At 55.0% G+C, this 25,589-nt stretch overlaps 1 protein-coding gene across 2 annotated transcripts in view; it reads left to right on the top strand.

The window, feature by feature from the left end:
• MRC2 (mannose receptor C-type 2) overlaps positions 1-24,174 on the top strand; it is a 66,709-nt gene extending 42,535 nt beyond the window's left edge. For both annotated transcript variants that reach the window (XM_017882925.1, XM_017882924.1), the window contains exons 8-31: positions 2,256-2,444; positions 2,605-2,759; positions 4,662-4,769; positions 6,367-6,482; positions 6,973-7,121; positions 7,853-8,070; positions 8,762-8,904; positions 10,047-10,149; positions 10,420-10,558; positions 10,666-10,701; positions 11,055-11,215; positions 11,317-11,384; positions 12,080-12,180; positions 12,472-12,614; positions 18,883-18,997; positions 19,095-19,258; positions 19,449-19,557; positions 20,118-20,356; positions 20,491-20,659; positions 20,757-20,906; positions 21,233-21,352; positions 21,538-21,717; positions 22,694-22,720; positions 22,813-24,174. In XM_017882925.1, coding sequence (XP_017738414.1) covers positions 2,256-2,444; positions 2,605-2,759; positions 4,662-4,769; positions 6,367-6,482; positions 6,973-7,121; positions 7,853-8,070; positions 8,762-8,904; positions 10,047-10,149; positions 10,420-10,558; positions 10,666-10,701; positions 11,055-11,215; positions 11,317-11,384; positions 12,080-12,180; positions 12,472-12,614; positions 18,883-18,997; positions 19,095-19,258; positions 19,449-19,557; positions 20,118-20,356; positions 20,491-20,659; positions 20,757-20,906; positions 21,233-21,352; positions 21,538-21,717; positions 22,694-22,720; positions 22,813-23,033 — 3,323 coding nt within the window. In that variant the 3' untranslated portion in view covers positions 23,034-24,174. The remainder of the gene's footprint in view (positions 1-2,255; positions 2,445-2,604; positions 2,760-4,661; positions 4,770-6,366; positions 6,483-6,972; positions 7,122-7,852; positions 8,071-8,761; positions 8,905-10,046; positions 10,150-10,419; positions 10,559-10,665; positions 10,702-11,054; positions 11,216-11,316; positions 11,385-12,079; positions 12,181-12,471; positions 12,615-18,882; positions 18,998-19,094; positions 19,259-19,448; positions 19,558-20,117; positions 20,357-20,490; positions 20,660-20,756; positions 20,907-21,232; positions 21,353-21,537; positions 21,718-22,693; positions 22,721-22,812) is intronic.
• The last annotated feature ends 1,415 nt before the right edge of the window (positions 24,175-25,589 follow it).

The following is a 25,589-nucleotide window of genomic DNA, read 5'->3' as shown; positions in this document are numbered from 1 at the left end:
TCACCATGTTGGCCAGGCTGGTCTCAAACTCCTTACCTCAGGTGATCCGCCCACCTCGGCCTCCCAACGTCCTGGGATTACAGGCGTGAGCCACCGCATCCAGCTTTTTATTTATTTATTTTCTGAAACAGAGTCTCACTCTGTTGCCCAGGCTGGAGTGCAGTGGCACAATCTCCGCTCACTGCAACCTCCACCTCCCGGGTTCAAGCGATTCTCATCCCCAGGTTCAAGCGATTCTCATGCCTCAGCCTCCCGAGTAGCTGGGATTATAGGCATGCGTGCACCACCACGCTCGGCTAGGTTTTTTTGTTTTGTTTTGTTTTGTTTGTATTTTTAGAGATGGGGTTTCACCATGTTGCCCAGGCTGATCTTGAACTCCTGTCTTCAAGTGATTCACCCGCCTTGGCCTCCCAAAGTGCTGGGATTACAGGCGTGAGCCACGGCTCCGGCCTGATTCAGGACTGTTGACCACTGCTTTATCTCTCATTCCCTAAGAGGCCAGGAGCAGAAGCTTGAAACGTCAGCAGCCCGATCTAAGGCACCCCCATCTCTAGCTGGAGGGAGCCTTGGGCCCTAGCCCAGTCCTCCCAGAAGCAGCTTTCTGAAGGAAGGGACCCGCTGGGAGGCCCGGGTGTGAGCATGCCTAGCCTATCTGTGGCCCCTCACCAAGTCCTCTGTCCTCTGGGTGTTCCCGGAACTGCAGACAGATCCAAGACCTCGGATTTCCGCCCCTCTCCCCAGCCCATCTCTCTCTGCACGAGGCATATTCTACGCAGGTTCTGCTTTCCCGGTCTCATCACTTAAAGTCCTGTCATTTCGAAGGCAGGCGCCGTCGTGTCCCCAAAGCATCCACATTTCCCAAGCTCCCTTCCGGTCCCTGAGGCCCCTGGGGTCTCAGCAGCCACTAAAATCCGCTAGTCTGGGGCGCCAGCCTCAGGTCTTAGCTCATTGGCTAACAAGAGATGATTGACAGGTCCCGAGCCAGAGAGCGAGCCCAATCGGGCTCTCAGCCCGCCCAGCTTTGCCGGGTCTCCAGGAGCAGGTGTGGCTGGACCACTGGAATCCCAGTCTGAGGCCGTGTTCTAGTGGGTGCGTGCTTTCCTGCCCGGCTAGGCAGAATCCTGCCCGAGACTGACACTGTGGGTGGTTTGGTGAAGTCTTGTTTTCTCTTGCCAAGACCAAGTAAGAGCTTGTTTGCCTCAGCTGCCCTCGGACCCCAACCCCTAGAAGGTGAACCTGAAAGGCACGGAAGTCGCGGCAAGGGAGGGCCTGGGACGGGTGGATTTCTCAGCCCTGGGGTTCAGGGTTAGGAGTTTGGAGGGGGAAAAGAGCAAGAGAAGGAGCCCCAGCTGGGGGATGGGGCCGATCTGCAGTGACTTTGAGCACCTCCTAATGTTCTCGGCTGCCCACCCACCAAGATCTCAGATTCCTCCTGGGCCTGCCTGGGCCGCATTAGTGGCTCAAGGCCCCGTTTCCCGATTTTCTCCCTCCTGGGCTGCCCAGACCTGCACAGAGTGGGTGCTCAATAAATGTTATTTGAGAGAATAACAGTGGTTCCATTTACTAGGCAGGGTGGCCGCAAGCCAAGCTTGAATCTCATAGCAGGAAACCCCATTTACAGAGGAAGAAACTGAGGCTCATGGGGCTGGTTTGTCCTGACTTTCTACCCATCGTTTATTGACTGATTGATGCATTGATTGAGATAAGGTCTTGCTGTGTTGCCCAGGCTGGAGTGCAGTGGTGCAATCATGGCTCACTGCAGCCTTGACCTCCCCGGTCAAGTGATCCTCCCACCTCAGCCTCCTGAGTAGCAGGATCACAGGCGCACATCACCATGCCTGGCTAATTTTTTATTTTTTATAGAGATAGGGTCTCCCCTTTGTTGCCCAGTCTGTTCTTGAACTCCTGGGCTCAAGCAATCCTCCAGCCTCAGCCTTCCAAAGTGCTGAGATTACAGGCCTGAGCCACCATGCCTGGCCCACCCATTGTATTCTGAGAGCCACAGCCAGAGGAACTGTTCTGTCCTGGGTGGAATCTGCCACCACTACTTGGGTCTCTGCCCCTGGGGCTCCCGCAGCCCTGTAAGATTTTATTCTTTTAGCATTTCCAATACCTGTGGTTGGGACCAGGATTGACCTGGGAGAGTTTGGAGAGGAGGTGACTTGAGGCCTCGCCTGTGTTGACATCAACCCAGTGGGTTGGTGCCCAGTCTGGGTGGCTCGGTCTCTGAGCAGCGGCCTCATGGGTCTCTGCAGACAGGTGGGCCAATGTGAAGGTGGAGTGTGAGCCGAGCTGGCAGCCCTTCCAGGGCCACTGCTACCGCCTGCAGGCCGAGAAGCGGAGCTGGCAGGAGTCCAAGAAGGCGTGTCTACGGGGCGGTGGTGACCTGGTCAGCATCCACAGCATGGCAGAGCTGGAATTCATCACCAAGCAGATCAAGCAAGGTGAGGAGCTGCCCGCCCACGTGTCTGGGTGGAGGGCAGGGCCTCCCACTGCCCCACCCATCCTGCCCAGGAGCCTCAGAAAATGTTCCTTCCTCCCTACTGGTGGCTGAGGCTGACCTCTCAATGTCTTCTCTCCCCTCCTCTCCTGCTGCACCCCCAGAGGTGGAGGAGCTGTGGATCGGCCTCAACGATTTGAAACTGCAGATGAATTTTGAGTGGTCTGACGGGAGCCTTGTGAGCTTCACCCACTGGCACCCCTTTGAGCCCAACAACTTCCGGGACAGTCTGGAGGACTGTGTCACCATCTGGGGCCCGGTGAGACCTCCCTCTCCCTATCACAGGGCCACAAAATACACCCCCAACCTCCAGGTGCTACCCCAGCTGAAGGACATCCTAGTTACTATCAGTACCTGCCTGGAACCTCTTACCTCTCAGCAGTCCCCCTCCTCCCCACCAATGCCTTCCCTTCCACGTGAGAGACTGCTGGGACTTGAATCCACCTCCAGCTAGCCAAGTACCTTGGGCACGTTACTAGAAGGTCATTGGTGAGATTAGAGGAGTTAATTCTCGTGAAACCTTAGGCGCAGTGCCTGGCGCATTCTTGGTCTCCTCCCAGCTGCCCTTCCCTGCCAGAAGGTGGCATCAGAACCCACATTATGTGCAGATACTTTGCAAGCAGGGCTGCTCTCTGCCAGCCCTCATCCCCCAGTGCTCTACCCAGTCCAGGGTCCTGTCATCTCAAGAAATTGTTGGGTTATGACAATTTGCCATGGTTTGGGCTTAGATGTGGTGGAAGTGAAGGAATTGATGCAGGGCTTCAAGCAGAGAAGAAAGACCCTTTAAAAAGGGACAAAGCCAGTTGAGTGCGGTGGCTCACGCCTATGATCCCAGCACTTTGGGAGGCTGAGGCAGGTGGATCACTTGAGGTCAGGAGTTCAAGACCAGCCTGGCCAACATGGTGAAACCCTGTCTCTACTAAAAATACAAAAATTAGCCAGGCATGGTGGCAGATGCCTGTAATCCCAGCTACTCGAGAGGCTGAGGCAAGAGAATCACTTGAACCTGGGAGGTGGACGCTGCAGTGAGCTGAGATTACACCACTGCACTTCAGCCTGGGTGACAGAGCAAGACCCTGTCTCAAAAAAAAAAAAAAAAAAATGGAGAAAGCCGTAGTGACACAGATCACCCTTCCTAGGGACAGACAGGATGTTCTGCTGTCACATACTGCAAACAATATTGGGGACTGTAGTGGCAGTCATTTGCCTTAGGGGATGGTATTTAAGAATTTTAAAACAATTACGTATTGAGTATCTACTATGTGCCAGGCATTTTTCTGGGTGCTGGGATACACAAACACGCCTGCCCTCAGGATGGAGCTTAGAGGCAGACATACTGTTGACTGGGGGCCTGTGGATACTGGGGAGGGCGAAGACAGAAGCAGGGGCCAGGGACTAAATTCCTCCTCAGCTTCATCAGCTGAGATTCTGGTCTGCGCACACTGGCCTCTGCTCACCCTGGCCCTGCAGGCACTATCTAGACGCCTTGGGAATCCCAGCTGTCTCTCCTGCCATCAGATACTCTAACAATCTTAGCCAGTTTGTTTGTGATGTTTATAAAACGAGCTATCAATAATTTAAAAGGACGCTTTTCCTTTTCTTTTTTTATTTTTCTTTTTTATTTTTTGAGATGGAGTTTCACTCTGTTGCCCAGGCTGGAGTGCAATGGCACGATCTTGGCTCACTGGAACCTCTGCCTCCCAGGTTCAAACGATTCTCCTGCCTGAGCCTCTCAAATAGCTAGGATTACAGGCATGTTCCACCATGACCGGCTAATTTTTTGTATTTTCAGTAGAGGTGGGGTTTCACCATGTTGGCCAGGCTGGTCTTGAACTCCTGACCTCTCGTGATCCGCCCACCTCGGCCACCCAAAATGCTGGAATTACAGGCGTGAGCCACCGCAATGGGCCAGGATGCCTTTCCCATTTAGACAATGCTTGTTAAGTTTCAAGGCGTTTGCACATGAACTGCTTGTGCTCTCATCCACCCTGTGAGGCTTGTGGGTTCATCCTGCCTTCCCCATTGCACAGCTGGGACACAGAGATGTCAGAATCACAGCAAGTCAGAGACAGGTCTAGCTGTAGGAACCAGATTCCAAGAAGGATTTGGGAGATTTATGGGGAGGTGGGGGTTGAGATTCTTCCTCACCCTCTGTCCCTAGGAAGGCCGCTGGAATGACAGTCCCTGTAACCAGTCCTTGCCGTCCATCTGCAAGAAGGCAGGCCAGCTGAGCCAGGGGGCTGCCGAGGAGGACCATGGCTGCCGGAAGGTGAGGGTGTTTCTGGAGCTGCCCTGAGTGGGGCCACCAGTCAGAGGGGCTACCGGGGAGGGAGGGGTGGATGAACTCCTGCTGCCTCTCATGGCATCGCCCCCTCGTTGGCACCCCCTTCCCTGAGCTCTCTGAACTGCTCCTTTCTTGAAGGAGTGATACTGGATGGGATGGGGTGGGTGGGGCTGTTGGGAGGAAGCAGAACTCCCCACCCCAGCCCAGTCCTGAGTCCCTCCCCGTGGGGAAGCCACTTCCTTGAGATAGCAGAGAACAGGGAGGTGGGGCTGGTCTACCTCCAAGTGCCCCCTCAGAGTCCAGCCGAGTCATGTCGAGCAGTGGCTGCCGAAGTGAGGTGTGGCCCCTGTGCACCCCCAGTCCTGCCTTTCCCCTCCTCTGCAGTCTGACACAGGTGTGTGCTGGTCTGTCTCCCCTGGAGGAGTGAGGCTACTCAGGGTGGGGCTACAGCTTCCCCATCCTTGTGTTTCCAACTCCATTGGGCTTCTAGAGGATGTTCAGGGAGGTGGGAGGGGGGGGCGGTGCTGGGTCAAGGAATGAAAGCTGTATAAGTGAGTGGGGGGTGGGTGACTGAGGGTGTGAGGGGGTGACAGACCCTCAGGGGTGCGAATGCTGTGATGGGTGTGGGGAGCTTGCTTCTAAAAGACACTGCTTGGCCCTTGGTCCCTCCCAGCAACCCCTCGCAGCCAGGCTGGCTCCTCACTCTGTTTTCCTTTGGATTAAGCCCCTACCACACCCACCTGGACCCCAAAGCCTCCCCCAGAGAATGAACAGGAAGCACTAACAGACATGGCCCCATGGGGAGGAAGCAGAGGGGAGAGCAGTGCCCAGATGCAGAGTCTGGGGACTGGCAAGGACAGTGCCTGGCCCAGGGGCTGTGTCATGGCCGGGAAGAGGTGAAGGGACGGGTAGAGAGGAATTACCAACTTCTCTGGCACCAAAGGCCAGCCTGGAATTTGTGTGGGGAGTGTTGAGGGTCCACGGTTAACCCCCCAGGATCACCAGTCTTAGCACAGCCCCTGCTGGCAGATGGGACCCCCACCACACATACCACATCTGCTTCCCTTCTGCCCTGCCTTCTGCCGGCCTTGCCTGCCATGGTCTTGTCTCTGAGCCCCTCCTGCCACCCCCAGGCCAGGAGCATCCTGCGCCAACTCCAGCTTTGCCGGGCTCCTGAGGACTGCCCATCCCCTCCCATCCTGGTAGCTCTCCCCAGCTTTTAGCTGTGGTTTCCCAGCCAACAGTCATTTCCCCACTGTGTCTCTTGGTTTAAATGCCCAAGAGAGGAGCCTGAAGGGCCATTCATCTTCCCGAGCCAGGTCACTGGCCGGTCGCTGGCGGCCTGCCGATCAGTGACGCTGGGGCTGGGCCTCCACCCCATCTTCCACAGCTGTGGGTGATGGTAGGAGGGGGAGTGTGGAGAAATGAGGTGCAGAACACAGCACAGGACTCAAACCAGTCCCCTCTGTCCTGAGCACGTTCAGTGATGTCCCTGATGGCATCTCCCACCGCAGGATTTATGGGTGAGGGTGGAGAGCCATCCTCCCTACAGACACCCCTCTTCTGTCTACTCTCGAGCCAGGGTTGGACGTGGCACAGCCCATCCTGCTACTGGCTGGGAGAGGACCAAGTGACCTACAGTGAGGCCCGCCGCCTGTGCACCGACCACGGCTCTCAGCTGGTCACCATCACCAACAGGTATAGGAGGGGCAGGTGCCCTGACTAGCCCTTGCCCATGTCTGGGCCTAATGTGGCCCATCCAGCAAACGGGGTAGCATCTCGCCATCATGCCCAGAGGCACCTGGAGTCCTTTGAACCTCAGTGGGTACCAGGGTGTTTTTAAATCTTGTCAGAAGAATAACTCTCACTTGTTAAGTGACCCCAGTGTAGGGCGGGGCCTGAGCAGGGCCCGGGCAGGCACCGGTGTGGGCCGGATACCTGAGAAAGATAGGCCTTGGCTGTGTCTGATTTTCTCGACTTTCTTTTCAGCAAGGCAAGGGGTGCAGAGAGTAGAAGGGGCAGCTGGGGGGTTCCATCAGTCAGCTGCAGAGCTCCCAAGGGTCCCTGCTTTCTTGAGCAAGTTACTGGTCAGGTACAGCACCCGAGCTTCCGGGGCAGGGTGTCTGGCCTGTGGGTGGGGGGTTGGGATAGGGGGAGATCTCTGCCCTGACCAGCCCATCTCCCGAAGGTTCGAGCAGGCCTTCGTCAGCAGCCTCATCTACAACTGGGAGGGCGAGTACTTCTGGACGGCCTTGCAGGACCTCAACAGCACCGGCTCCTTCCGCTGGCTCAGTGGGGATGAAGTCATGTATACCCACTGGAACCGGGACCAGCCTGGTGAGCCCCTTCTTTAACGTGCCTTGGTGAAGTGAGGAGGGAGGTGGGGGTGGACTGGCCCTGCCGGCACCGAGCCCCAGGGCAGCCCCATAAATGGATCATTGGTGCAGTGTGGTGTAGTGGCTGTGAGCACGAGCTCTGAAACCAAACTGCCTGGCTCCGATCCTAACTCTGCCGTCTATTAGCTGTGCATCTTCTGAGCCTCAGTTTTCTCATCTGTCCAATGGGGATAATGATCCTTTTCTCATAGGGATGACATCAGTCTTAAATATGTGTAAAGTGCTAATAGGTGTAAAGAGATAATGTGTGTAAAGTGTCTAGATTACTTCTCTGGGCTCACAAAAAAGAAAAAGAAAAAAATTCTCTATCTGGGCTCATTAAAAAAAGTGTTTAGAATACTGAGCGCAATACAAGTGCTTGTTATTACTGTTATTACCATTTCACATTCATTATCTTTCTAACCCTTTCAATAACCTGATGAGGTAGATGATGAAGCAGGCTCGGCGAGGTTAAGCAGCTTGCCTGAGCCCTCACAGTGAGTGAACCCAGAGCCAGGGCTCTGCCTCCATTCCCTTCTTCCCTCCTGGCCCCAACCCCAGAGAGCATGTCTCTGAAGAGGTGGCCAAACTGGTTCCTAGTGTGAGGGTTGTGCTGGTGCCCTGCTGGGATGTGAGGGAGGACCGGACTATGAATCCTTCTCAGAGCCTAGGTCTCCCTTCCCTCTCCTTCAGGGTACAGCCGTGGGGGCTGCGTGGCCCTGGCCACTGGCAGCGCCATGGGGCTGTGGGAGGTGAAGAACTGTACCTCGTTCCGGGCCCGCTACATCTGCCGGCAGAGCCTGGGCACTCCAGTGACGCCGGAGCTGCCTGGGCCAGATCCCACACCCAGCCTCACTGGTTCCTGTCCCCAGGGCTGGGCCTCGGACCCCAAACTCCGGTATTGCTATAAGGTAGGGCAGCCTGTTAGCAGGGTGGGGGGCAGGGGGAGGACAGGAACAAAGAGACCGTTTGGGTGGAGGCCCCAGTGGGTCCAGCCACAATCCAGAGACACACCAGCCTGCGAACAGGTGATTTCTGCTGAGACTTGTCCATGGAATCTGGAGGCCTGGTGCTCAATAACCATTTGAGGAATTGAGGGAACCACAGATCATTGATTTCAGAGGTTCCCAAATGTTGGGGCCAGTCTAGCTGCTCTTCAGAATTGCTTGGGGAACCTGATAAAAATAAAATCTAGGCTGTCACGATGGAGATTTAGATTCATTAGGTCTAGATTGGGCCTGGTAATCTGTATTTCTAATCCTGCTAGGTTTGGGAGCCACTGGCAGAGTCCAAGGTCTTTTATTATGCACAGAAACTGAAGTCTAGGGAGAAGAAGGGACTTACCCACATTAAGCTGTGGCTCTACTGGGATTAGAGCCCGGATCTCCCTGCTGGTCAGGGGATGGGGCTCAGGGGCACTCACGAGGAGGTGACTGTCCCCGGACCTCATCTGCAGATGAACAGGATTGTCCTTAGCTAGCCTGAGCCCCCTGTCCAGTGAGGCTCCAGCCCCTTTCTCTGCCATGGTGGGAAAGGCAGTAGGTGCCCCCTGAAGGGTGGGCCAGTGGGGACAGCTTTGACAGCTGGACTCTGCCCCTGCAGGTGTTCAGCTCCGAGCGGCTGCAGGACAAGAAGAGCTGGGTCCAGGCCCAGGGGGCCTGCCAGGAGCTGGGGGCTCAGCTGCTGAGCCTGGCCAGCTATGAGGAGGAGCACTTTGTGGCCAACATGCTCAACAAGATCTTCGGGTACTGAGCTGGGCCAAGGCGTGGTAGGAGGGCACCTGTGCACGTGTAGGAGCAGGCGTGGCTGACAGACCCGTGGTTTCGTTGGGCGAGGGGTGGGGATGGCAGAGTGTGGGTGACCCCAGGGAGGCCTGTATCTGCTGCTGGTGCCAGGACCATCTTGTCCCCACTCAAGTAGCCATGGTGCCCTGGCGTCTTGGGAAAACATGCTTGTGTGAGGCACACACTCATAGGAGACTGTGTATTACTCATTATCACCCCCCCAGCAACGTCCCAACAGACTCACAAGCTTACATATGTACCCCCCACCCCATTGCAAAACCTCCTACCAGCTGGTCCTGGCAACTGTTTCCCCTCACCTTACACCATCCCACAATGACCCACACTCCTCAATCAACAGTTTTTCCTGAGAGATAGGAGGAGAAAGGCCGCAGTTGTGAGGATGTGCCCATGGGCATCCCTCTGAGACACCGTCTCTGTCCTGGGCTCTGAGCATCAGCACCTGGAATCCCCTAGCACTGGGAAAATCCAGACGGATCCGGGCTTCCTGATAGCTTCATTGAAGGGATCTCTCCTCTCAGCAAACATCAAGATGACATTATTTGACTCATAATTACAATAGCTCATGGTCATCACTTCTCACCACGTACCAGGCACTGTGCTAAACATAATCCTCACTCAAGCCTCCCGACAACCCATAGATGTCAATCCCCGACCTTGTGAGTTGACAGGTTATTTGCCCTAGTTCGTGGGTGAACCGATACTTGAATCTAGGTTTATTTAACTCCAGAGCGGTAGATCCCTGCTACCTCCTCATCTGAACTTCCTGAACTCTGTAAAGTAAAAGCCTGCAGAATCTTGCTGGGCAGGGCACCCTCACCCAAAAGGAACCCAAACGAAGGGGAGGGGCCACTACCTTCTGAGTGGACAGCTTAGTCCAACTCTCTCCAGCTCTGTCTGTGGGGAGAACTTTATTGAAGTGGCCTCAACGGTGTATCGATGGGGGTCAATGTGAAGCCCAGATGGAGAGGCCCCAGGCCCTGGGGGCTGCCCCCGTCACAGCTGCAAGGGACAGGAGGCACATTCGGGTCCCTGCCCCTCTCACTTCCCATCTCTTCCGTCCCCACTCCTGGGTTGTGCTGAAGTGAATCAGAACCCGAGATCCATGAGCAGCACTGGTTCTGGATCGGCCTGAACCGTCGGGATCCCAGAGGGGGTCAGAGTTGGCGCTGGAGCGATGGCCTAGGGGTGAGGGGGCCTGGGGTAATTGGGACAGTGAGGTGGGAGGGGATTGGTGGGCGGGGCCTGTTTGGGGCAGGGCCTGGAGGTGGGTGGGTTTTCCTGGGGGCCGGGCCCCTGGTCGGAGCCAGCTTTAAGAAAGCAGGTCCGAGAGTGGGCACCCGGCCCCGGGTGAGAAATCCCAGCTCAGGCCAGGCCTCTTGTTCACCTGTTCTGGGCATGGGGGGTGGCCTGCACCTTGCGCCTCACATTTCTCTTCCCTCCACCTGCCTCCTCCAGTTCTCTTACCACAATTTTGACCGGAGCCGGCACGACGACGACGACATCCGGGGCTGTGCAGTGCTGGATCTGGCCTCCCTACAGTGGGTGGCCATGCAGTGCGACACACAGCTGGACTGGATCTGCAAGACCCCCAGAGGTTGGCTGGAGTGGCGCTGGGGGACGCGAGATGGAGCGAAGGGTGGCGGGGCCAGGAATTAGAAGGAGGGTCTCCTTTCCACAGTGTCTTTGTCCTTGTCCCCCTAGGTACGGACGTGCGGGAGCCCGACGACAGCCCTCAAGGTGAGGCCCCCCCCAGCCCATGTCGCTACCCATCGCGTGGGCGGGGGGTGGGGGGTGTGTGTCAACTCTGGGGTGAGGCCCGGCAGGCCTGAATGAAATAGAGGGGATGAGGAGTTCCGGTCGAGAGAAGAGGAACTGGGTCGGCTCGGATGGAGGCAGCCGCAGCCCTGTTTGCTTCCGTCTGGGAGGTGAGGCAAGCTTGGGGCCTGGCGCGGTGCCTGCCTGGGTCCGGTGTGCCCGCAGGCTTGCCTGCTGCCACCTGGCTCTGCCCCGGGCCCTGCCGCGCCAGCCTCCCGGGCCTGGCATGCAGCCTCAGCCTGGCCGCCGCTCCCACGCCCGCGCTGCTCTTGCAGGCCGACGAGAATGGCTGCGCTTCCAGGAGGCAGAGTACAAGTTCTTTGAGCACCACTCCACGTGGGCGCAGGCGCAGCGTATCTGCACATGGTTCCAGGCTGAGCTGACCTCCGTGCACAGCCAGGCGGAGCTAGACTTCCTGGGCCACAACCTGCAGAAGGTGGGCATTGGATGGAGCAGGGGGCTGCAGGCTGGGGGAGGGCAGGCCCGGGATGAGGACAGGGGGCTGCCTACCCACACTTGCCCGCCTGGCTTCTCCAGTTCTCCCGAGCCCAGGAGCAGCACTGGTGGATCGGCCTGCACACCTCTGAGAGCGATGGGCGCTTCAGGTAGGAACTCAGGCAGGCAGCAGATGTGGAAGGGGGCTGGCTGTTCACACACACAGCACAGAGACAGACTTGCATTTGAATCCAGCGCTGCCCCTTGCTGGCTGTGTGACCTTGAGCAAGCGACTTAACCTTTCCTGGCTTGGTTTTCTTATCTGAAAATGGGAATATGAGGCCTGCCTGGTAAGATTTTTGTGAAGATTAGAAATAACATATGTGAAGTTCTTATGCAGCATCCAGCATGTTAGTTACTAAATAATGGCAGCTCCGATTACATCTGGGGTCATTCATCATGACTAAGGCCCTCTCGGGAAGTGGGCAGAACGTATGATCCAGGGGCCTCTTTGTATTTGGTGCCTACTTATCATGCATTGCAGGGCTTGAGGCAGGAAGGACCAGAAGCACCTGGGAATCAGAATTTGAGCTTCTCTTTGCCCTTGGGCTTCCTGCCCTGGAGTCCTCAGGCTTCTTTTCTGGAGCAGCAAGTTTCCAGGGACAGCTGGGGCCTTATCTGGAGGCACCAGGTCCTTGGGTCTCTGACTGCCCTGAGCGCAGTAGCCCCACTCCTCAGCCTACAGCCACTAAACCCCAGAACCTGGGCCCTTCCCTGCCCCCATTCCTGCGGCCTTCATTGCTGCGTCCAGTGGAGGCCCAGCCCAGGCCGGTGCTGGAGTTACCTCTGCTCCATGCCATTGCAGATGGACAGATGGTTCCATTATAAACTTCATCTCCTGGGCACCAGGCAAACCTCGGCCTGTCGGCAAGGACAAGAAGTGCGTGTACATGACAGCCAGCCGAGGTGAGGGCAAGGTGGGGGCAGAGTGCGCAGTCAGCTGTGCAGAGGGTTGATGTTGGGCGAGCCTGGGCAGAAGTCATTAGTCTCATTCTCTTTGTTCCCACAACCCAATAAAGGCTGGACCCAGGAGGGGTGGGCCTGTCTCCATGGTCCAGAAGACTTGAGTTCGGAACTGGACACAGGCCCTGAGCCTCTGCCCAGCCTCCTCTCAGGGCATGAGGCTAAGTATGCTGCCAGCCATGCCCTGCCCTGCTCTGCCCTGGGAGTGACTGCCCTCCCCTCCCCTTTCTGCAGAGGACTGGGGGGACCAGAGGTGCCTGACAGCCTTGCCCTACATCTGCAAGCGCAGCAACGTCACCAAAGAAACGCAGCCCCCAGACCTGCCAACTACAGCCCTGGGGGGCTGCCCCTCTGGCTGGATCCAGTTCCTCAACAAGGTAGGAGGTGGCAAGGGGGCACCCAAGGGAGTCAGGGGAGAGGATGTGAACAGGGAAAGGCTGAGCCTCAGGAGTCCTGGCCTTTTGGCAGCACCAAACTCATGGCTTCTTGCCTGTACCCACCAACTTCTCTTTCATCTGGCCCCAGTACCAGGGCCAGACTCCTTGGAAAATGACTCAGTGTAGTAGCACCTTCCAATCCTCTGGGAAGCAAGGTTGTCCAAATACTTTGGTGAGTTTTCTAGATCAGTGATTGCCAAATATTTTTTCTTTTTGGGAAGCAGTTTCACTCTTGTCACCCAGGCTGGAGTGTGGTGGTGCGATCTCGGCTCACTGCAACCTCCGCCTCCCGGGTTCAAGCAGTTCTCCTGCTTCAGCCTCCCGAGTAGCTGGGATTACAGGTACCTGCCACCATGCCTGGCTAATTTTTATATTTTTAGTAGAGACGGGGTTTCACCATATTGGCCAGGCTAGTCTCGAACCCCTGAACTCAGGTGATCACCTGGCTCAGCCTCCCAAAGTGCTGGGATTACAGATGTAAGCCACCGTGCCCTGCCTGATTGCCAAAGATTTTGATAATGAACTCGTACTAGTACAACAAAATATTGAGCTTAAATAACCAAACTATATCTGTGTGTGCATTTAACATATATGTATAATATGTGTGTGTAAATAAAACCTACTTCCGTACTAATATGACTAAGATTATATATAGTAAAATATGTATAAGAACAAAAGAGTATAAAACATTAGCTAAAGATTTAAAAATACTTTTAAGTTTAAAACATTTTTTTGGCTGGGTATGGTGGGTCACACCTGTAATCCCAGCACTTTGGAAGGCCAAGGCGGGTGAATCGCCTGAGGTCAGGAGTTCAACGCCAGCCTGACCAACATGGAGAAACCCCATCTCTACTAAAAATACAAAATTAGCTGGGTGTGGTGGTGCATGCCTGTAATCCCAGCTACTTGGAGGCTGAGGCAGGAGAATCGCTTGAACCCGGGAGGCGGAAGTTGCGGTGAGTCAAGATCGTGCCATTGCACTCCAGCCTGGGCAACAAAAGTGACTCTGTCTCAAAAAAAACGCCAAAAAAACAACAAAAAAACAACTTTTTTTTTTTTTACTAGTGGTATGAAAACTTTTTTTTTATGCTTACTCAAAAGTGATTAATTGGCTGGGAGAGGTCGCTTACACCTGTAATCCCAGCAATTTGAGAGGCTGAGGCAGGAGGATGACTTGAGCCCAAGAGTTCAAGACCAGTCTGGGCAACATGGAGAGACCCCGTCTCTACAAAAAATAGAAAAATTAACCAGGTGTGATGGTGTGCACCTGTAGTCCCAGCTACCCAGGAAGTGGGAGGTAGGAGGATCCCCTGAACCCGGGAGGTAGAAGCTGCAATGAGCCGTGGTCATGCCACTGTATACCAGCCTAGGCAATGGAGTGAGACCCTTTCAAAAAAAAAAAAAAGATCAATTATAATAATTATTATTTAATATGCTCATTTTGGCAGCACATGTATGAAAAATGGAACAGTACAGAAAAGATTAGCATGGCCCTGCACAAGAATGCTATGCAAATTCCTGAAGGGTTCCATATTTTGTGTAGTTCATGAAAGTCGAAGGTTGTTCAACAAAAAAATTATTGTTTAAATAATTTTAATAAGAGCAATGTGATTGCATATACTTCATGCTTTTAGAAAATCTTAGTCTGACACTTTATGACTCATGACTCACAGGTCTAATGTGTTGGAAATCCAAGTTATTTCAAAACATGCATTTCATGGTTGCTATAGGTTAAAGATGCCTCGCAAAGACAAATAGATTGAAGTGAAAAAAGTTCATCCATCATTGGCTGGACTTGCTAAATAATTCTCCCCATTTTTAGTCCTTCTACAATTAAACAAACATTTTCTTTTAAAAATTCACTAGTAGGCTGGGAGGCTGAGCACTGGGAGGATCACTTGAAGCCAGGAGTTCGAGACCAGCCTGGGCAATGTAACAAGACCCCCATCTAGAAAATTATTTTTCCAAGTGTTTTGAGTGTGCAGGTAGGAAAGCTTGGGGCACTAAAATTAATCACTATGGATGCATTTCTAAGCATGTTTTCAAAACACTCCCTCCATAGTGTGAGTTTCTTCCCCACAGTGGTTATTTCTCCATGCACAGACTGATTTATTAGGACTGATAAGTCCTTCCTAGCGTTTGACAAAGAGTTTATACCAGGAAGAGAAGGTTGTCATTTTCCTTGTTATGTGCCAGGGTCATAGGTATTAATCTCAAGCCATGGCTTCTTTGCAGGACATTTTAAGAACACTTAAATTGTGAAGATTAGATGAGTTAACACTGAATAATATAATCCAAAAATCCTTGTCATACTGAGGAAGGCAGCTAGCCTCTTAGTGTCATGGATCTCCTGCCCTCCTCAGAATATTCAAAAGAACATTACACAGCCAGGCACGGTGGCTCATGCCTGTAATCTCAGCACTTTGGGAGGCTGAGGCGGGTGGATCACCTGAGGTCAGGAGTTCGAGACCAACCAGGGCAACATGGCGAAATCCTGTCTCTACTAAAAATACAAAAAAATTATCTGGGCATGGTGGTAGATGCCTGTAATCTCAGCTACTTGGGAGGCTGAGGCAGGAGAATCACTTGAACCCTGGAGGAGGAGGTTGCAGTGAGCTGAGATCATGCCATTGCACTCCAGCCTGGGCGAGAGAGTGAGATCTGTCTCAAAAACAAAAAAACAAATTACACCTCTTCTACCTTAAAAAATTAAGGCATGTATATTATTAAAACTTTGGAAAATACAGAAGAGAAACCAAAACTCACCCAACACTATCCAGAGATCACAACTGTCAAAATTTTTATTCTCCTTCCTGCCTTTTTCCATGGAATTGAGCTCATACTAAATAATATAATTTCCTACCCAACCCTTCTTCCTCTGTATCATATTTTGAGCATCTCTCATGTTATAAAGTTTTCCAAAACTTGTTCTTTTCCACTCACTTTTAAACAATGTATTTTATATATGTAATAGGTCGCTTTCGTAATGCATCATTGTCAAGATACCAGTTACTCCCCTGCCCTGTGGAAAGTTTATTTGTTTTTGTTTTTGAGACAGGGTCTTGCTTGGTCTCAGAAACTGCTGGAGTACGGTGGTACGATCATGGCTTACTTACTGTAGCCTCGACTTCCTGGGCTCAAGTGATCCTCCTGCGTCAGCCTCCTGAATAGCTGGGACTACAGGCTCATGTCACCATGCCCAGCTAATTTTTCTATTTTTTTGTAGAGATAGGATTTTGCCATGTTGTCCGGGCTGGTTTTGAACTTCTGGGCTCAAGCAATCCTCCTGCCTTGGCCTTCCAAAGGGCAGGGGTTACAGTTGTGCGCTGCTGTGCCCGGCCTATGGAAAGCTCTGGAAGTATGCTAGGGTGTTCACTCCTTCACTGCCTGCCCTCACACATCTGGCTTTCTAGTTCTGTGCCCTTCTTTGTGTACCTATAGCATTTGGATGGAGGTAAAGCATTTATGGCAGCTGTCCCCAACCTTTTTGGCACTGGGGACTGGTTTCTTGGAAGACAATTTTTCCATGTCCTAGGGGAGGGAAGGGATAGTTTTGGGATGAAACTGTTCCACCTCAGATCATCAGGCATTAGATTCTCATCAGGAGCACGCAACCTAGATCCCTCGCATGTGCAGTTCATGGTAGGGTTCGCACTCCTATGAGAATCTTGACTGGGCGCTGGGGCTCACATCTATAATCCCAGCACTTTGGGAGGCCTAGGAGGGCAGATTTCCTGAGGTCAGGAGTTTGAAACCAGCCTGGCCAACATGGTGAAACCCTGTCTCTACTAAAAATACAAAAATTAGCCGGGCGTGGTGGCAGGCGCCTGTAATCCCAGCTACTCAGGAGGCTGAGGCAGGAGAATCGCTTGAACCCAGGAGGTGGAGGTTGCAGTGAGCCAAGATCGCACCACTGCACTCCAGCCTGGGTAACAAAGCGAGACTCTGTCTAAAAAAAAAAAAAAATAGAATCTAATGACCCTGCTCCGACAGGAGGCGGAGCTCAGGCCATAATGTTCCCTTGGCCCGCCACTCACCTCCTAACAAGCCAGGGACCCCTGGTTTGTGGGACAGCCTTTTCCACTAGCTTTAAGCTCCTGGAGGGCAGGGCCACTAGCACCTGCCATACCCTTTAATACACTTGCACGTGGGTGGCAGGGACATCCTGAGTGTTGGCTAGACTGAACTGAATACCCTCTCCCTTTAGCTGTCACTTCTTGCTAGTACTGGTGTGACCTTGCTGCTTCCAAGTGCATGATGAACTCTACTTGCTATTTAAGTTGGGCCTCAGCATAGCTCTGAAACTACTTCTGTGAAACCAAATCCTTGAAAGGCTTCTTGTGACAGACCCTCTCAAAATCTGCATTATTTCTGGGCTTACAATTTTTTACCCCAAATCTGCCATCTGCATCAATAAGGGTGGTGCTGGAGCTAATTATTAATAGTCAGAGCTCTCAGTGGTTAAGTGCCTACTGTGTCATGTACTGTTATCTTTAATCCTTAAAATGACCCCCAAAGACAGGCTTTGTATTACCACTTTACAGTAGAGTAAGTTGAGGCCAGAAGGTTATCAGAGCTGGAATCTGACATCTCCCCCTTATCTGAATCCCACCCTTGTCTTTATGACTCCAGAGCTTCCCTACACCCTTTCTTTTCTTTTTTCTTTTCTTTTTTTCTTTTTTTGAGATGGAGTTTCACTCTTGTTGCCCAGGTTGGAGTGCAGTGGCGTGATCTCAGCTCACTGCAACCTCTGCCTCCTGGGTTCAAGTGATTCTCCTGCCTCAGCCTCCCGAGTAGCTGGGATTACAGGCATGCGCCACCACGCCCAGCTAATTTTATATTTTTAGTAGAGACAGGATTTCTCTATGTTGGTTAGGCTGGTCTCAAACTCCCGACCTCAGGTGATTCGCCCGCCTCGGCCTCCCAAAGTGCTGGGATTACAGGCATGAGCCACCGTGCCCGGCCAACACTCTTTATTTTCCATCACACTGCCTCTGAGCAGAAAATCATTAGATATCATTCATTTTCTAAGAAAGAGCCTTCACTTGATGAGAGATTTCCTACCTAGGGTTTTTTTGTTTGTTTGTTTTGAAACCTTATGGAGCTAACGAAAGTGGGAAAAAAGAAATGTAAAATTACAGAGTTAGAAGCTGCCGCTAAGCGGCCGGGCGCGGTGGCTCAAGCCTGTAATCCCAGCACTTTGGGAGGCCGAGACGGGCGGATCACGAGGTCAGGAGATCGAGACCATCCTGGCTAACACGGTGAAACCCCATCTCTACTAAAAATACAAAAAACTAGCCAGGCGAGGTGGCGGGCGCCTGTAGTCCCAGCTGCTCGGGAGGCTGAGGCAGGAGAATGGCGTGAACCCGGGAGGCAGAGCTTGCAGTGAGCTGAGATCCGGCCACTGCACTCCAGCCTGGGCGACAGAGTGAGACTCCGTCTCAAAAAAAAAAAAAAAAAAAGAAAAAAGAAGCTGCCGCTAATAGATCATTGACGAATAAAGATAAAAGTGTCCTAGGGCCAGGCGTGGTGGCTCACGCCCATAATCCCAGCACTTTGGGAGGCCGAGGTGGGCGGGTCACGAGGTCAGGAGATCGAGACCAACCCTGGCTAACACCGTGAAAGCCTGTCTCTACTAAAAATACAAAAAACTAGCCGAGTGTGGTGGCGGGCGCCTATAGTCCCAGTTACTCGGGAGACTGAGGCAGGAGAATGGCATGAACCCAGGAGGTGGAGCTTGCAGTGAGCAGAGATGGCGCCACTGCACTCCAGCCTGGGCGACAGAGCAAGACTCCGTCTCAAAAAAAAAAAAAGTATCCTAGAGATGATCATGTAAGTTCAAAGGGCAAGACAATGGATGTCAGACAACACTCGGAAGGGTGTTTAGCAGAAAGCAAGACAAATCCTTGTCCCCGTCTTCCCAGCGCTTGGCCCAGGCACTGTTGTCATAGCCTTTGATGGCCCAAATAAATCTTCCCATTTAAAGATCCCCTGGAGTGTAGGCAGGTGTGTGTGAATCTGCAGTGCCAAGCTGGGAGGGTGCTGGAGGCTGCTCCAAGGAGAGCCAGCTGTCCTGGTTCTCAGATACTGTTCTCTCCCGGCCCTCGAAGACCCCCAGGACCTGCTGCTGAGGGGCACACAGTGGCCTTTCTGGGTTTGTGGATGTAAGGGTGGGGCTGGCCATTACATCCCCACCTCTGCCCCACAGTGTTTCCAGGTCCAGGGCCAGGACCCCCAGAGCCGGGTGAAGTGGTCAGAGGCACAGTTCTCCTGTGAACAGCAAGAGGCCCAGCTGGTCACCATCACAAACCCCTTAGAGCAAGGTAGGGCCAGCCTATGGAGAGCCTCCAGTATCCTCTGACGCTGTCCCCACAAATAGCTATAGCAGAGTCACTCACAACTGTCTTCTGGGGACTGTAGCGTTCATCACAGCCAGCCTGCCCAATGTGACCTTTGACCTTTGGATTGGCCTCCACGCCTCGCAGAGGGACTTCCAGTGGGTGGAGCAGGAGCCTCTGATGTATGCCAACTGGGCACCTGGGGAGCCCTCTGGCCCTAGCCCTGCTCCCAGCGGCAACAAACCGGTGAGGATGCCCTCCGTGTTCCCCTCTGCACCCTGCTGCCCTAAGCCTGTGGGGCTGCCTTTGCCCCAGTGTCTCCCCTTGCCCCGGGGTCTCCCTTCTTCCAGCCTCTTTGCTCACACTGCAGCCTTTTGGGGCCAGTAGCACAGGGGGGCAGCTGCTGGGGCTCCCCTGAGCAGCTCCCTCCCCTCAGACCAGCTGTGCAGTGGTCCTGCACAGTCCCTCAGCCCACTTCACTGGCCGCTGGGACGATCGGAGCTGCACGGAGGAGACCCATGGGTTCATCTGCCAGAAGGGCACGGGTATGTGTCACCAGTTACCTGGGAAACCCCAGCGGGGCCCTGGCACTGGGCTGGATGCTGGGGCCATGCCAGGAGGAAGGAATCATGGTCCCTGGCAGAGCGGGGCTCTGCTTTGGAAGCAGATGGGCAGAAAGGCAAGGTGCCAATACGATGGAAAGGCAGTAGCACCCACGGGTCTCAGGAGGAAGATTTGGGGGTATGGAGGGCTCGTTGGGTCGGGGGGAAGCTAGATGCTGGGCTGCATGAAGTGCTGGCATGTGTGGCATCAAGGACCTTGACGGTGCAGGTCCAAGACACCTCTAGCTCCATGCGTAGGTGGCCTCTGCCCTGGGTTCCTTGGGTAGGAGGAGGTCAAGGCCCTCGCCTCCCTGTCCATTTGTTAGCAAACAAGTATTATTAATAATAATGGGGCTGACACCTACCGAGCCTTGGTCTGGGCCAAGCGCCGAGCCTGGTGGAGACCTGGTCTTTGCCTGGTGTCTGGCCCTCTCCTGGCCTTGTGCCTGGGAATGGGGTGAGGGAAGCAGAGCTCAGCCTGAACCCTGACCCCTTCCCTGTAGACCCCTCCCTGAGCCCGTCCCCAGCAGCGCTGCCCCCCGCCCCGGGCACTGAGCTCTCCTACCTCAACGGCACCTTCCGGCTGCTTCAGAAGCCCCTGCGCTGGCACGATGCCCTCCTGCTGTGCGAGAGCCGCAATGCCAGCCTGGCCTACGTGCCTGACCCCTACACCCAGGCCTTCCTCACGCAGGCTGCCCGAGGGCTGCGCACACCACTCTGGATCGGGCTGGCTGGCGAGGAGGTGGGCTCCTGACGCTCTTGCCCTGGGCCCCAGCCTTGCCCGGGTTCCCCTCCCTGCCCCTTCCTGCCCCCCGCCTTATCCGCATCCCATTCTGACTATTCCCTTCCTCCCACCCCATGGCCCTCCATGCCCAGGGCTCTCGGCGGTACTCCTGGGTCTCAGAGGAGCCGCTGAACTATGTGGGCTGGCAGGACGGGGAGCCCCAGCAGCCGGGGGGCTGTACCTACGTGGATGTGGACGGGGCCTGGCACACCACCAGCTGTGACACCAAGCTGCAAGGGGCTGTGTGCGGGGTTAGCAGTGGTGAGTGCTGCTAACACCTGCCAGGGCGGGGTGTGGGCAAGGTGTTGGTGGCCCCGGGGAGGGTGCTGGGCCACTTCCTAATCCTGTACCCCCACAGGGCCCCCTCCTCCCCGAAGAATAAGCTACCATGGCAGCTGTCCCCAGGGGCTGGCAGACTCCGCGTGGATCCCCTTCCGGGAGCACTGCTACTCCTTCCACATGGAGCTGCTGCTGGGCCACAAGGAGGCGCGACAGCGCTGCCAGAGAGGTGGGTGACCAGGCCAGAGCCCACACATGGCAGGCAGTGGCACCTCCTCTCGTGGGCACTCAGATCCATGAGTACATCCCCACGCTGCTTTCTCCCCATCAGCACTTGCAGAAGACGCCCTCGTGTTCTCACATGCAGGGACCATACATGACACTATGTGCATATGCTGCCCCCCACGCACTCGCACACGTGCACACACACGCATGAATCCACAGACTCCACACCATCCTCCACTCAGGCTGCAGAGAAGAGGGCTGGGGCAGCCCTGGGGGTGCTCTGTGCCCCGGAGACCCATCCGCCCTGATGTGGGCCTTCCTTGCCTCCAGCGGGCGGGGCAGTCCTGTCTATTCTGGATGAGATGGAGAACGTGTTTGTCTGGGAGCACCTGCAGAGCTATGAGGGCCAGAGTCGGGGCGCCTGGCTGGGCATGAACTTCAGCCCTAAAGGTGGGTGCCCTGTGTGTGTGGTGGGGAGATCAGGCCTCGGGCTATAGGGGGCTGCCCTCCACTCTGCCCTGAGCCTTGCCCTGGGGCTTGTCGGGAGGGGGAGTTTGTTCTAGAACAGGCCTGCTCTCTGCCACCTACTCCTGCCCCACCTTGTCCCTGCTCCCTCAGTGCCTTCTTTCCCGCAGGAGGCACCCTGGTCTGGCAGGACAACACAGCTGTGAACTACTCCAACTGGGGGCCCCCCGGCTTAGGCCCCAGCATGCTGAGCCACAACAGCTGCTACTGGATCCAGAGCAACAGCGGGCTATGGCGCCCCGGCGCTTGCACCAACGTCACCATGGGCGTCGTCTGCAAGCTTCCTCGTGGTGAGCGCCGGGCAGGCTCACGCTCAGCCTCCTTCCACTCCATGCCATGCGTCCTGGGCTGGGGCTGGGGGCTGCTACACAATTTGCAGGGGACACAGCCGATGGGAAGGCCTGAACAGACCAGATTGGGGCAGCTGGGACCCCCCAGGATAAATTAGTCTGTGGGACGGACTGGACCTGAAGCTTATCATCCAAACTAGACCACAAGGCTCAGGGGGTCAGCAACCCTCTGTCACTTTGTAATGGTCAAGGGTATGGACAGAGTTCAAGTCCTGGCCATGTCACTTATCAATGGCGTGACCGTGGGCAGAATCTGTGGCCTCAGTTTCCTCGTATGTAAAATGGGAAGAATAGTAGTCCCAGACTGGTGCGGTGGCTCAACGCCTGTAATCCCAGCACTTTGGGAGGCTGAGGTGGGCGGGTCACTTGAGGTCAAGGAGTTCAAGACCAGCCTGGTCAACATGGTGAAACCCCATCTCTACCAAAAAGCATAAAAATTAGCCAGGCGTGGTAGCACATGCCTGTAGTCCCAGCTACTTGGGAGGCTGAGGCCTGTGAATTGCTTGAACCCTGGAGGCGGAGGCTGCAGTGAGCCGAGATCGCACCACTGCACTCCAGCCTGGGCAACAGAACGAGACTTGTCTCAAAAAAAAAAAAGAAAGAAAAAAGTCCTGACCTCCTAGAGTGCTAGTGAAGATGAGGTGAGTTAGGGAAGGGGCTGACATCCAGGCCTCCCACGAGGGCTGGGCTGAGACCCAGCTGAGTACAGCGTGGCGTTTTCCCTTTCTGGGGGAACCTGAAGTCCTGTCACTTGGGCCTGTGCCCCCACAGTAACCAGAGGTAGGATGGGAGGGGGAACTAGAGCCTCTTTCTCCCCAGACCTCCCGGCCCAGGCCTATGTGCTTTCTACGTTTACTTAAGTGATTATTACGGTGATCACTGCTGTTCTTAACTGGCCTCCTCCTCTTGCCCACAGCTGAGCAGAGCAGCTTCTCCCCATCAGGTGAGTGAAAGGCAATACCTCTGGGTGGGCAGGCAGGAAGCGCTGCCGGGCCTAATGCCCACCTGACCTTTCATGCCCACTCACCTTGGCAGCGCTTCCAGAGAATCCAGCGGCCCTGGTGGTAGTGCTGATGGCGGTGCTGCTGCTCCTGGCCTTGCTGACTGCGGCCCTCATCCTTTACCGGAGGCGCCAGAGCATCGAGCGTGGGGCCTTTGAAGGTGCCCGCTACAGCCGCAGCAGCTCCAGCCCCACCGAGGCCACTGAGAAGAACATCCTGGTGTCAGACATGGAAATGAATGAGCAGCAAGAATAGAGCCAGGCGCGTGGGCAGGGCCAGGGCGGGAGGAGCTGGGGAGCTGGGGCCCTAGGTCAGTCTGGCCCCCCACCAGCTGCCTGTCCAGTTGGCCTATGGAAGGGTGCCCTTGGGAGTCGCTGTTGGGAACCGGAGCTGGGCAGGGCCTGGACTGGTGGGGTGCCACCCTCCCACGAGGGCTGGGCTGAGACCCAGCTGAGTGCAGCGTGGCGTTTCCCTTTCTGGGGGGGCCTGAGGTCTTGTCACCTGGGCCTGTGCCCCCACAGTAACCAGAGGTAGGATGGGAGGGGGAACGAGAGCCTCTTTCTCCCCAGAGCCCCCGGCCCAGGCCTGTTGATATGCGCCCCAGGACCCCCTTCTTTGCAGAGCCTGAGGAGCCTCCCCTGTCCCCTTGGGCAGATCTGTTGCATCTCTCTTCCCACCTAGCAGCCTCAGCTCTGTGCCCCTCACCCTGCTCCCTCTCACTCCTTCTCCCCCACCCCTTCCTTCTGAGCCGGGCCCTGGGGATTGGGGAGCCCTCTTGTTCCTGGTGAGGGTCAGCTGAAGGGCTGAGCATCCGTCACTCCTGTTCCTGCTGGGGGCGCTGTGGGGCCTGGCAGGAGGGGCCTAGGTGGGTCGGGCCTGAGAACCAGGGCACGGGTGTGGTGTCTTTTGGGCTGGAGACAAGACTGGGGAGAGACACCCCAACCTCCCAGGGTGGGAGCTGGGCTGGGCTGGGGTGTCATCTCCTGCTGGGCGGGGGAGGGCTTTGCCCCGGAAGAGTCCCCTGTGGGGACCAAAATAAGTTCCCTAACATCTCCAGCTCCTGGCTCTGGTTTGGAGCAAGGGAAGGGGTTGCCAGAGTCCTGGGGGCCCCAGAGGAGCAGGAGTCTGGGAGGGCCCAGAGTTCCCACCCTCTAGTGGATCCAGGAGGAGCAGCACCCGAGCCCTGGAGTGGCCCAGTACCCTTCCAAGAGGCCACAGTCGCAGCCAGGACGAAGTATGCGGCCCATCCTGGTGCGACAGCGTGGGACAATGTGAACATGGACTCGAAGACATGGCCCTTTCTCTGTAGTTGAATTTTTCAATGTGCCATTATTGTTTTTAAAAGGGAAAAAGAAAAGCAAACAAATAAAACACCTTTAAGAGGCTTGAAAGAGAAGGTTCTGCCTTGTCCTGTGGTGAGCCTGCTTCTTCACATCCGTCCCTTCGGAGATAAGTGTCGATTTGGAGCTTGTACCACACGTGTTTTCTGCAGCTGGCCATTTGGCTTCTGTCTTTGGGCCTCTAGGGGACACTCTCACCAACCCCCCCGCCCCGATCTTCAGGAGCTCACCCCTCTGGGCCTGCGCCTCCCTCTCTCTGTTCCTGGGGGCTCGAATGTGGGTGAGAACTCAGGAGCCAGGCCATCTGCTGCTGAGCAGCCAGCCATGCAAGCTTGGGCAACTTAGCACACCTCTCAACATGTGCACAGTGGGGAGAACTGGACCCACCTCCTAGGGTTGTTTTAAGGATATGTGAGGATCAAGGGAGATCATCTGTACAGAGCACTTAGAACAGTGTCTCTGGGCTCTGTAAGCGCTAGGCGTTACTGACGTTTCTAGGCTGCGGACACTTGATGTCTCCAGGCCGGCCCTGGGTGGGGGCTCCACATCACCGTCCTTACAAGGCAGCCATCACATCTGCCCTCTAACGGCCTGAAAGTTCACATGTGTCCTTAGGAAGCCTGGGCTCTGAAACCACAGGAGGCAGAATCAACAGCAGGACCTTTACTCCTCTGCTGGTTCATTCAGCTGGTATTTGAGCTACAAATGCCAACAAAGGAAGGTTAACCAATGCCAGTCGGGCGAACCAGGGGGAAGCTGCTGGTGTGGCCTGTGTGGCTGGGGAGAGTCTCACTAGAGGGACTGTGATTGACCGCAGCCTGAAGGAGGTGGGGGAGTGAGCAATAAAAATATCTGGGCCAGACTGGGCGCGGTGGCTCACGCCTGTAATCCCGCACTTTGGGAGGCTGAGGCGGGCGGATCACAAGGTCAGGAGATCGAGACCATCCTGGCTAACACGGTGAAACCCCGTCTCTACTAAAAATACAAAAAAATTTGTCGGGCATGGTGGCGGGCGTCTGTAGTCCCAGCTACTCAGGAGGTTGAGGCAGGAGAATGGTGTGAACCCGGGAGGCGGAGCTTGCAGTGAGCCGAGATCATGCCACTCCACTCCAGCCTGGGCGACAGAGCAAGAGTCCGTCTCAAAAAAAAAAAAAAAAAAAAAAAAATCTGGGCCAGGGCTAGGGGGGCGTCTCTGGTGCTTTAGGGGACCAGCAAGGAGGTGAGATGGGCTGGGGCTGAGAGGAGTCAGAGGCAGGGCTGGATTGTCCAAGGCCTTGAAGGCAGTGGTAGAATACAGCATTATTTTCAGGATAGTGGGAAGTCAGTGGGAATGGTTAATCGGGCTGACCTTTTAACAAGATCATTCTGGCTAGGAGATGAGAAACAGACAATGGATGGGAAACGGGGGAGTGAAAGCAGGAAGGCTGGTGCGGAAGCTCTTGTAATAAATCAGGCACAACAAGACGGTGGT

Source organism: Rhinopithecus bieti, unplaced genomic scaffold (assembly GCF_001698545.2).
Source record: "Rhinopithecus bieti isolate Rb0 unplaced genomic scaffold, ASM169854v2 scaffold_12928, whole genome shotgun sequence".
NCBI classification, from domain to species: domain Eukaryota; kingdom Metazoa; phylum Chordata; class Mammalia; order Primates; family Cercopithecidae; genus Rhinopithecus; species Rhinopithecus bieti.
The sequence above is the reverse complement of the archived record's forward strand: the minus strand, read 5'-3'. Positions and strand labels throughout refer to the sequence as shown.